Raw genomic sequence first — 10,821 nt, forward strand, 5'->3', positions numbered from 1 at the left:
TGCTGAGGGCTGATTTGTGTCCCAGTATGTGGTCTATTCTGGAGAATGTTCCATGTGAACTGGAGAAGAATGTATATTCTGCTGCTTTAGGATGAAATGTTCTGAATATATCTGTTAAGTCCATCTGGTCCAGTGTGTCATTCAAAGCCATTGTTTCCTTAATTTTATTTTTTTAAAGATTTTATTTTAAAATAAAATAGGAGGTCTGGGGCAGCCTAACCTGAAACCAGGGAAAGGGGGAGATGAGACCAAGAGAGCCTCCACTTATATCAGGAAGTCACATCAGGGAAACCCAAGGGTGCTAAATGCACTGGAAGAATTCTGAATCTGTCTCAAGTCATCCAGAGAGACTTTGGAAAGCCAGCCTTGAAAAGAATAGAAGATCTACTAAAGGGCACCAAGGAGACAACTTGAAAGAGAAGTGGAGGGGAGGACAAGGCCAGCCTTCTTCTGTATGAAGTGACCCTCTCAGCACAACAAAGTAAAAGTCATTGTTACAAAAACAAATTTTGATTAAATTAAGGATGCAAAGAAAATAGATAAAAATCCAAAAAGATAGAAGTTTACAAGCAGTAATTGAGAGTTAAGGGAAAAAAGAAATAAACAAAAATCAACTATTGTATGATCCATTTATAAGCAGTACGTAGAACAGGTGAATCATAGAGACAGTAGCATAGTGGTTACTAGGGACTGGGGGAGGGGGAACAGAGTGTTGGTGCTTGGTGGGCCAAGAGGCTCACTAGGTTAAGCATCTGACTCTTGATCTCAGCTCAGGTATTGATCTCAGGGTCATGGGTTCAGGCCCCACATTGGGCTCTGCACTGGGTGTGAAACAAACAAACAAAAGATAATAAATAAATGTCAACAGAAGAGAAATTTTTAAAGGCATGATTTTTTTTTAAAGAAATAAAATAATTTTCAAAATATGTGATGAAGCCAGGAGTTTATAAATTAAGATAGTGTACATAGAACAGACTTTTTAGAAGAGGGAAAATAAGAATGGTCACAAAGCCTAAAAGAAGGAAAATTAAGCTAAAATAATTCAATAGACAAACCACAAACTGTCAGCAGTGAGGACAAAATACACTTGAAATCATTTGAAAGGAAAACAAGGTAGCAGTTTGAAAATATATGACAGAAAGAAAATGAAGGGCATGCTGATAGGGGAGCAGTCAGAGAGAAGGGGCGGCCTATGTGACCTCCCAGATAGGAATGTGTGTGGTGGGCAGCACCAAGCCCCCAGTGACCTGGTCCTGTTCACCCTTCTCTGGTCAGCCTCTCATCAGGCAGGTATGTGCTGCCGTTCAGCTTCCCACGCCCACGGAGTCCCTCATATCCAACTGAAGTTCAGGTTCAAAGATAGCAAGGTTATGCAGCATTATTAAGGATCCAGACTGCCTCTTGATGCTTCCAGGGAGAAGCTACTCGTGCCTTCAGTGGTTTGGGGAAAGGGACCCACCCCCTTGTTGCACCCAACAGACAACAGACCCCTTCCTCTTCCCCTCCCACCTCTCAAAATGCCCCATGGAGAGAGTTCTGCTGGGGACCCACTGTCCTGCCAAGCATCACTCCCCTGAACCCCCAGGCTTCTCGTAGGATCAGAGCTCCAGCCCCCCATGAGGGTGCTTGCTCTTCCCTCCTGTTTCCTAGACCCACAAAGCCATGAGGGTGCTCACTTTTTCCCATGGGCACTTTTCTACCTCACTGAGCATCTACTTCAAGCAGCTGGTGCGTCTCTGCTCTGCTTTCCACCCCAGTGAGTTAAGATGGCCCCATAGGGGAGGTGTTGGCTGGAGAGAGGAAGCTTCAGGTTCTGCTCTCCCCTATGGGCCTTCTCTAACCATAGCTCTAGGTGACTTGGCCTGCAGTGGTAGTGCCCCTGTTTAATTTCCTCTAATGCTCAAAGTCGATGCCATTTTGTCCAGTCAGCTGCTGGCTTTAAAACCCCAGTCTGCCACCTGATCACAAGTATGTATTTCCTGCATAGTTGTTCTAAAATAAACTTTGTAGGGGTGTCTGGGTGGCTCAGTCATTTGAGCAGACGTCTGACTTCCGTTCAGGTCATGATCTCACGGTTCATGAGTTGGAGCCCCGCATTGGGCTAGCTGCTGTCAGCCCAGAACCCACTTCAGATCCACTGTCTCCCTCTCTCTATCTGCCTTACTTGTGTTCTCTTGCTCAAAAATAAACATTTAAAAAACTAAAATAAAATAAAACTTCATATAACAAGACTCACATCAAAAATCTAAATTAGGTTATCCCCAGTATACAGAGCTGAGCATTTTCATACCGATTTTGTTCAGATGGTAACCACCTGGCTTGTAATACATGTAAAATTTATTTGTGAACCTCCCTGATGCTCACGATGCTGCCGCCCCCCCACCCCCCGTAGATTAAATGTTGTTTTTTCCTGCGTGGTTTTAAAAACAAATTAACTCTGGTCAAAAGGTGGAAACAACCCTAATGCCCATCAACAGATGAATGGTTGAATAAAATGTGTGTGTGTGTACACACACACACACATACACATATTACTCAGCCTTCAAAAGGTAGTGAAAACTCATACATGCTACAATATGGATGAATCTTAAAAACATGATAAGTGAAATAAGCCACACACAAGAGGACAAATAGTGTACAATTTCACTTAAATGAGGCACCTAGAATAGACAAATTCCTAGGGACAGAAAGTGGAATAGTGGTTGCTAGGGATTGGGAGGGGGGTGGGGAATTACTGCTCAATGGGTACAGGGTTTCTCTCCTGGGTATTGAAAAAAGTCTGCAAATAGTGATGATAATTGCATGACATTTTGAATATAGTTAATGCTACTGAACTACACATTTAAAAATGGTTAAAATGGTAAATTTTATGTAATGTATATTCTATCACAGTATTAAAAATACGAGAAGAAGAGGCGGAAGAAGAGGGGGAAGGAACACAGGCCGGCAGACCTTCCCGCATGTTCTCAACTCACATGTGCACATGTGCATGTGCCAGGCAGAGGCATGTGTATGGCAGGCAAAACCAAAAAACAAATTTACCTACTTTGACCAAACTCATGTCAGTAGCTCCACTGTTACATAAAAGGAAACCTTGATGTCCTTAAAATTTTACTGAGTTCAGAATAAAACCTCATCCTTCAGATTGAACAAATAACTTATTAGCTGAAAAAAGGTGAAGGGAAGTTTAGAGTCAGCATTCTAGGGGGTTTTTTTGCTGCTGGGTCCAAGTCACTGACCTGTAAAACTATCTTGGACCACATGCTCCCTCCTTCCTACTTTCTACAAACCCACACTTGCCCAAAGGGGTCCTTGCACAAGTCACAAATCTGTACTTTGCAATTCCCTGTAAGCCATGGCCTCAACTCTGCCTGCATTCCCATTGGCCCAGTTCAGGAAAAGCACTTTCCCTTCCTCCTCCTCTTTCTGCCCCTTCTTCTCCACTCTCCCTCCTCTTCCTCTTTCCCCTCCTCCTTCTCCCGTTCCCCTTGACCTCCTCCTCCTGCTCCCCTTGACCTCCTCCTCCCTCCTCCTCTGTCTCACCGACAGAGTCAGCAACATCATATCTCCACCAGAGTTCCAGGCCCATAGGCACTGACTGTGACTTTTAGATTCCTCAGGAAAGTGTCAACCATCAGCTCTTTCTCCAGCAGAAGGGCACATAGGTGTCAAGCCTTCTCCGTCAGTGGGCTTGGGGTCGCAGGTGGCTCCTTGCCCACCCTTGGCTTGGTTGGGGCAGACTCACTGCTGGCTAGCCATAACTTCCATAATGACCTCTCAGCATCTCTGCTCTCTCCAATCTTTTGTATCTTCCCTTTGGGTTTTAGAGCCATCTAAACTCTTCCTTTTTTTTTAATCTCTCAAACTTCTTTACAAGTGAATTTCACATAACAAAATTAATCATTTTAAAGTGTACAAGTCAGTGGCATTTAGTACATTCACAATGTTGCCCAACAACCACCTATATCGAGACTCAAAACATTTTCATTGCCCCAAAAGAAAATTGGCAGCCATTAAGCCATCACTCTCCATTTCGCCTTCCCCCCAACTCCTGCTAACCCCCTAAACTGTCTTGGTAACCCCTTTGGAATTTCCACATTTGGGTCCCAGATCTTATTTCTTATCTGTCATATCTGGTGCTTGGTCTGAAGCTCCAGTTTAACTTCCCATTATCCTTAGCCCACTATCTTGACCTAAATACCCTCCCTGCAATTCACAAATGCAGACACATTCACTTCTACGGCTTTGAGGCCCTTTCCTGAACTCTGCAGAAAAGCACTGCTTAAAACTCCACTGACCGTGAGTGTGGATCCTGTCTGGGGAAGATGAGCAAAGGCGTTATTATCCAGGGAGGGCCTGGATTCTGTTCCTGGCTGTTAGAGCACCCTCTGTGAAACAGGCAATAGGGAGCAGAGGGGTCTCCTGACTTCCTCCGCCTGAGGTGGAGCCAGAGGCTCATGGGAGGGTGATCACCATGTTGCATTAATACTGATGTGCTAATACCAATCTAGTGTGCGTAATAAGCTTTGTATTCACACTTTCTTTTAACAGGCTTCCAGGCAATGTCCTGCCGATCTGGGGACCACCCTTTGAGTAACAGGGACTAGACAGCAATAACTGCCAGAATAAAAGTAGGATGAACTGCTTCTTACCTGCTCAGAAGTTATCTTTCCAACCCAATTACCCCTGCCACTCGGCTGAAAAGTGGAGAAGCACTTTTCAAACAAAGAGGATAGGTGGGAGAGGTGGAAGGCAGAGGAAGCATGTGTGGAGGCCTTAAGCAGAAAGACAGCTTTGGTTTATTGAAAGAACTGAAAGAACCTCAGGGTGATTGAGATAGTGAGTGCAGGGAATTGGAGCAAGTGATGGGCAAGCTCCATTCCTGGTTCCAAATTTTCAGGGGCACAAGCCCTGCCCCCTCTGGGAGACCCTCCCCCAGTCTCTGGGGTAGGTGTCCTTTTGATATTCTTTGTCCAGTATTTCCACCATCCCCACACTTATGACAACATCACTGCACTTGCTCCTTCCTTGGTCTCTCAGCATCCATCCCCTGGCCTGTAAGCCCCTGGAGGGCATGGACCATGTCTACCTGGGATGAGCAAAACCATTTAATTGTCACTTAAGAAAACTTTCAAGGCATTGGGACCACTGTGGACCTCCCCCATCTCCAGCACCAGCTGGTGCCCACTTGGGAACTCCTCCTGAAGGGCTACATGGCTGAGCCTAGGACAGCTGGTGAGGGCTGGTGCCCTCCTCTTCCTACCCCTCAGAGAGGCTGGGCCCAAGGCCCTGCCATTAACTAGAAGCTGGAACACAACTGAGAGGAAACAGAAGCTTGATTTAAAACGGGGTGGGGGGCACAGTGTAACAGGAGATTCTGACGGTCCAGTCTTCTGAGAAATACACAGGGAAGGTACAAAGGCAGCAGGCCTGGAGGAGGTAGAATGCCTGGCAGAAGGGACTGAGCGTGACCCAAGGCCAGAGAGGAAAGAGACTGAATGGAGGGCAACACAGTTGAGGCCCACGGTCTTGGGCAATAAAACATGAGTATTTGCAGTCACCCCATTCATTTGATGGAAGGTCCCCAGTTAGGTAAAATGTGCCTGTAACAATGCCAGTTGGCAGGTTCAGGCCTGATTTGTGGCCTACTGACCCTTCACAGGAGATAAGCTATGAGCAGGCACCTTGCCAGAATGGGAGATGCCCCCAAATACCGCTGTGTCACAAGACCCAGACTGAAAGGGTGCCTGGACTTCCTGGGTCATCAGGGGACTCACTGGCTCCCTGGACTCAGCCTCTGGGTTGGGGAAGACCGGTGCCAATGATAGGCTAGCTGGGCAAAGTGCATAGGGCTGCATACACCAGCATGGGGCCTAAGCCCCACTTTGCCACTGTATCACAGGCTTGGGGACAAAAGGGTCATACCTGGGGCTTCTGTGAAAATCTTGAGTCTCTGAGCACTTGGGGACAGGAGGCAGGGTCCCAGGTGTAGTAGGTCTGGGAAACTCAGCAATCCCATTTCCTCTTGGCCAGACACACACATTCTCAGTTTCTCTTCAGGCCTGTTCAGGACATGTGACTGGGGCCTGGCCAGTGGGCTGGCCCGTTTTAAAATCCCACTCTCTGTCCCAGGCTGTCTTCTTCCCTTTCAGTGTAGACAGTGGATGGGGGCCAAAGCAGGCTGATGGCACCGTCGGCCCCAGTCCCTCTCACAGAATTATCCTCTCCGTTTTCCTCGGCCCTTTGCTGTGTGCCTGCAGCTCCTCTCACTAAAGAGGTAGGGCCCATTTCTCTCCCCGGGTCTGGGATGTCATAGATGTGACACCCAGGAAGCTTGAAGAAGCATTTGCCTTACTTTTTGCCCCTCTGCAATTACCTTAAAACCATGGCTGAGCTCGCCTGGTGGAAAATGAGAGGACCCAGTGGCCCTGTCACTCCAGCCCACCCCATGACATGTGCATTAGGCTATCTGAGACCAAAAGAGCTGCCAGTCAAGTCCAGCCTAAATTGCTGACCACAGACGCATGAACTAAAGAAATATGCGTTGGCGTTAGTTTATTTCATTAGTTTGTTTTAATGCAACATCTCATGGCACTAGGTAAATGAAACAGCAGCAACCCCAAAAGACTGAATGAGGGGACCACCCACCGCCAACTCCACTGGGTTCCCACATGACCGAGCAGTAAGTTTTCACTGTGCTGTCACATTGAGACTCTGGGGTTTGCTTGCTACCTCAGCAGAGCTGGCCCTCTCCGGGCTGAGCCACAAGGAACCAGATCACAGGCCCCCTCCCAGACCCTGTGCCTCAGAGGCCCCAGCAGAGGGGAGGTGGTAGACAAAGCCAAATGTAGGAATAGCGACTAGCCTCCAGATCATGGAGGAGAAGAATTGGTGCGTTTTCTGGAAGCCCATGTGCTGGTAGAGGGCCCAGGCCGAGTGCTGCACCAGGGAGGTGATGAGGATGACTTGGCTGTACCCCTGGTCCCGTGCGAACTGGAGGGCAGTCCTGACCAGGGCCTTCGCTATCCCCTGGCCTCGGTGCTCTGGGGCCACACACAGGTGAAGCAGCTGCAACTTCTCCTTCTGCAGGGTGGCAGGCAGAACGCCCATAATGCCCACCACCTGCCCCTCAGCTTCAACCACCCAGAAGCAGGAGCCAGGTTTACCCAAGTAGGTCTTGGTGATGTCAGACATATCTGTGCGCAAAGACATGGCTATAAACTTGGTCCAGGGGTATCTGGAGAGGAATCTCAGGGCAGCAAGGAGGATGAGGCTGGCTACAAGGGCCAGGACCCAGGAGCCAGAGAACAGGAAAAGGGTGAGGGGCACCCCAAGCAAGAGCACCAGGGTTCGGGGCAGCTTCAGGATGTGGCAGAAGGTGGTGGGGATGTGCTCATTCATTCCCTGGGAGAACACATCCAGGACCCGTGTGCGGTCGTTCTCCCGGTATTTGCGGATGTGATAAGGAGCCACGGAAGACTGCTGAGCCTGAATCTCAAAGTCCATGAGAGAAAGAGAGAGAGCTAAGTGTCCCTGCACACCTTCCGGGCCACCCTGGGGAAAAGAGAGGAAGTCAGATGAGTGTCCCATCTCTGCCACCTCCCAGGAGTGGGGGAGACCCCTGCTCATGGGCATTTCTTTCTGCTTTTGCCCAAAAGGATGTAGGCCACAGCCACTGGGAGAAAGTGTAGGGTCAGAACGATTTGCATATGATCCTGGCTCTGTCCCTTTCTAGCTGTGTGACCTTAACATATCACCTAACTTCTCTGAACCTGTTTTTTTCATCTGTAGAACCGGATCAAGTAAAAACCTGGCTTCTGGGATTGTTTTGAAGATTTAATAAAGTAACATCAAAGCTCTGATATACAAAATACCCTCCTCTCCACCCTCTTTCCCCTTTTACTGGCTCACTTAGCTTGCTGGCACTTTGGGGCGGCACCATGCAGCAGCCAGACCATGTGTCCCCAGACCTTCGGTCCCTCTCCAGGAACCATACATTGTAGGAATCCTGTGTTCCCAAGTAAAAGTTTCAACAAAGACTCCTTCCCCCTTGATTGCAAATTTTAGGCTGCTGGGGTTGTGTAAGAGTCAATCACCAAAAAAGGGGCAGCCTGGACATCCAGAGGAGAGTCTGGGGCTCCAGGCCTCTCTCCAAACACTGTCCTTTCTACCCGCGTCCTCTCACCTGCTATCACAACGGCCTTGAATGTCCAGAGCAGCCTCGGAGTGGCCTCTGCTCTCAGCCTCTGCTTGGCATCCAGGAGAGACTGCCCAGGGCCTGCTCCACCACCAGGGACCAGGCCCTCCCTGGATGGCCACCTCATTGGCTGGTTCTTGCACCTGAGAGGCTGGGCTCTGACCGAGCAGGAAGCGCATTCTCCACTCACTCTTGTGATCATCAGAGACTCGGCCTGGAGTGGGGGAGCAGGGTCTGGAACAGCTCAGGGGGCCTTGCCCTTGCAGATGGCCTTCACTCTTCCTCCCGTGGTGGTTAAGGCCTGGAGTATCTCCCAGCAGGCACCTTGATGTGCTCTGGTGTCCACTCTCAGCCCCTCCACACAGCTCCTAGAAGCCTGGGGTTGCAGGCCTCACCGTGTGCTGTCTTCATGAGCTAGAGTCGAGGCTGAGCACACAAGGGGCGCTCTCCCTGCCTAGGCGTTACCTGGTCTGAGGAAGACTGACCATGGTCAGTTCCCTGCACTCATCTCACTAGGCTCCATCTTTGTTCGTTCGTTTGTTCATTTATTCATTCACAGTACTATTATGTATGATGCAACTACTAGGTGCCTAGCGTCCTCTTCAGCTATGAGCAACAGTGACACACGGCAATGGGCACCAGTACCATGTGCAGCTGGTGTGTGTTCGATCGTTAGAGCCTGTGCCATCACAGCTGTTAAATAGTTTGCGCTGAGGTGAACTAAAAAAGGGAAAAACAGAAAATCCCTTCTCCGTGGAACGGATATGCTGTCGAGGGGGCTGCTTCCCTCCCCAAACTGAGTTTGCTCCTCTCCCCACGTGCCCTCACCCTGCGGCCCAACTAAGCCCCTCCCTCTATATTCTCACCGCTTCCTGAAGCTGAGACCACAGATCTATCTACTCAAGCATTTGTCGGTAGTGTCATCAAATGATGATCCGGCCACGCGCCGTGGGGGAGACTGGGCTACGGCACAGCGCCGGGCAGACCCTGGTTTCCCGTCCTCGAAGCTCCTCACGAGATTCCGGGGATTGCGCGGCGCGCGCCACCTCTCACACTTGTGACGCGCGCTGGGCGGAGAGGGGCGGGCCGCAAGAGAGGATTAATAAGGACCCTTAAATCGAGACCGGAAGGAGAGGTAGGCCTGAGCAGGGCTGAGTGAAGGAGAGCGTTTTGGGCTGAGGGAACAGAGGCGTGAAGACACTGAGGCAGAACAAAGGCAAGGTTTCCAGGGAAAGGTGGCCAACATGGCCACGGAGAGAGGGAGGGAGCGGTGAGGGTGGCAAGGGCCGGTGCGTGTGAGGTCTGTGCCCCAGTTGTGGAGTTTGGACTCTACTCCGAAAGCGACGGAAGGCCATTGGTCTGCTTTTAGCTGGGGAGTAACCTAGGCAGGCGCGTGCACGTGTTGCTGTGGCTACAGGTGGAGAGTGAATGGGAAGAGACCGTGGAAGCGCGCAATCCCCGCCCCCCACGGGCTAGTGCGGCACCGCAGCTGATAAAGGAGCCTCGGGGTAGAGATATGCAGGATGCGAGCAAGAGCTTCTGACCAAGGAGGGCTAGTGGGAACAAAAATAGAGCCCTGCTCCACTCACCAAGCCGTCAGCTCCCCCCCCCCCCCCCCCCCAGAGCTGAGTCTGGCCAAAGGAGAAGGTACCTATTTCTTACTTGCTCAAAGACATGACTCCCACTGAACTGTACATCCATCGGGCAGCATCTGTATGAAAGGGGTGCCTTGTTCTGTGTTCACCAGGAAGCCACGTGGGCTAGCAGAGGCCCTACAAGAGTAAGTGGTGACTTGGACCAGAGTGAGGCGATGGTGAGAACCAGCCCACCTGTAGGTGCATCTGGGGACAGAAACGGCAGGAGTTTGTAATGATCGAGATGGGAATGAGGATGAGGAAGGGGTCAGAGATGATAGTCACATTTCTGGCAAGAGCCTCTAGAGCATGCTGGAGAGAGACAGACTTGGAGAGAAAGATCATAACTGGGGCTGGTGGTACCATCCTGAGGCCTTCTGATCAGAAACCAAAGATGGGCAGGCTGGGATCCAGGCCCAGTGGATGGAGACTGCTGACGGTTCTGGGTCTTTGGCAGAAGGGTAGAGTTTAACGTGAAATCTGAGTGGTGAGCCATGCGTATTTGCTACATTTGTTTCATACATTTAGTATTTAAACATTTCAATGTTAAGTAACATTTGAACTAAGAATCAAAACGGGGGACAGAGAGCTCCAAAGTACAGTTGAGTTTTCCTACCAAGTCTGCTATTAACCAGTCAAAAACCTCACAGTCAAGCTGAAGGGTCAAAGGTCTGTGGTCTGTCCCCACATTCTCTTTCTCTGTATTCTCTCTGGTCCTCTGTAGCATCCTCAAAACCCAGTGACCTTGGTTTACATACAGGCTTTTCATCCTCACAGCCATGAACAATGATCATGATTTATTGACATGAAAAAAAAAAAAAGTCAAAATATAACTGCAAGAAATAAAGGATTATAAAGCCGTAGGTTTTAACTCATTTTGGTGAAAATGTAACCTGAAAATAATGTACGGACACAAGCATGCAGAGAGAAAAGTCTGAGTGATCATACCAGATGCTGGCAGCATCTGTCTCTGGATGGAGGGCCTGTGGC

The 10,821-nt window shown here is 49.5% G+C and overlaps 1 protein-coding gene across 2 annotated transcripts; it reads right to left on the bottom strand.

The window, feature by feature from the left end:
* Positions 1 to 6,607: 6,607 nt before the first annotated feature.
* On the bottom strand, positions 6,608 to 9,313 carry NAT8 (N-acetyltransferase 8 (putative)). 2 transcript variants are annotated; one of them, XM_042930232.1, is made up of 3 exons: positions 9,064 to 9,313; positions 8,186 to 8,917; positions 6,608 to 7,554 (listed from the first exon to the last, which is right to left on the bottom strand). In XM_042930232.1, exon 3 carries the CDS (start codon positions 7,504 to 7,506, stop codon positions 6,778 to 6,780), a length of 729 nt encoding a protein of 242 aa, XP_042786166.1. In that variant the 5' UTR covers positions 7,507 to 7,554; positions 8,186 to 8,917; positions 9,064 to 9,313; the 3' UTR covers positions 6,608 to 6,777. The 2 variants fall into 2 exon arrangements, with proteins under 2 accessions (XP_042786166.1, XP_042786168.1); XM_042930234.1 differs by lacking the exon at positions 8,186 to 8,917.
* Positions 9,314 to 10,821: the final 1,508 nt, after the last annotated feature.

This window comes from Panthera leo, chromosome A3, assembly GCF_018350215.1.
Source record: "Panthera leo isolate Ple1 chromosome A3, P.leo_Ple1_pat1.1, whole genome shotgun sequence".
NCBI lineage: Eukaryota > Metazoa > Chordata > Mammalia > Carnivora > Felidae > Panthera > Panthera leo.

Bases quoted from the DNA above. Each gene is read 5' to 3' on its own strand.
- NAT8 (XM_042930234.1), bottom strand. From the start codon at position 7,506: ATGGACTTTGAGATTCAGGCTCAGCAGTCTTCCGTGGCTCCTTATCAC.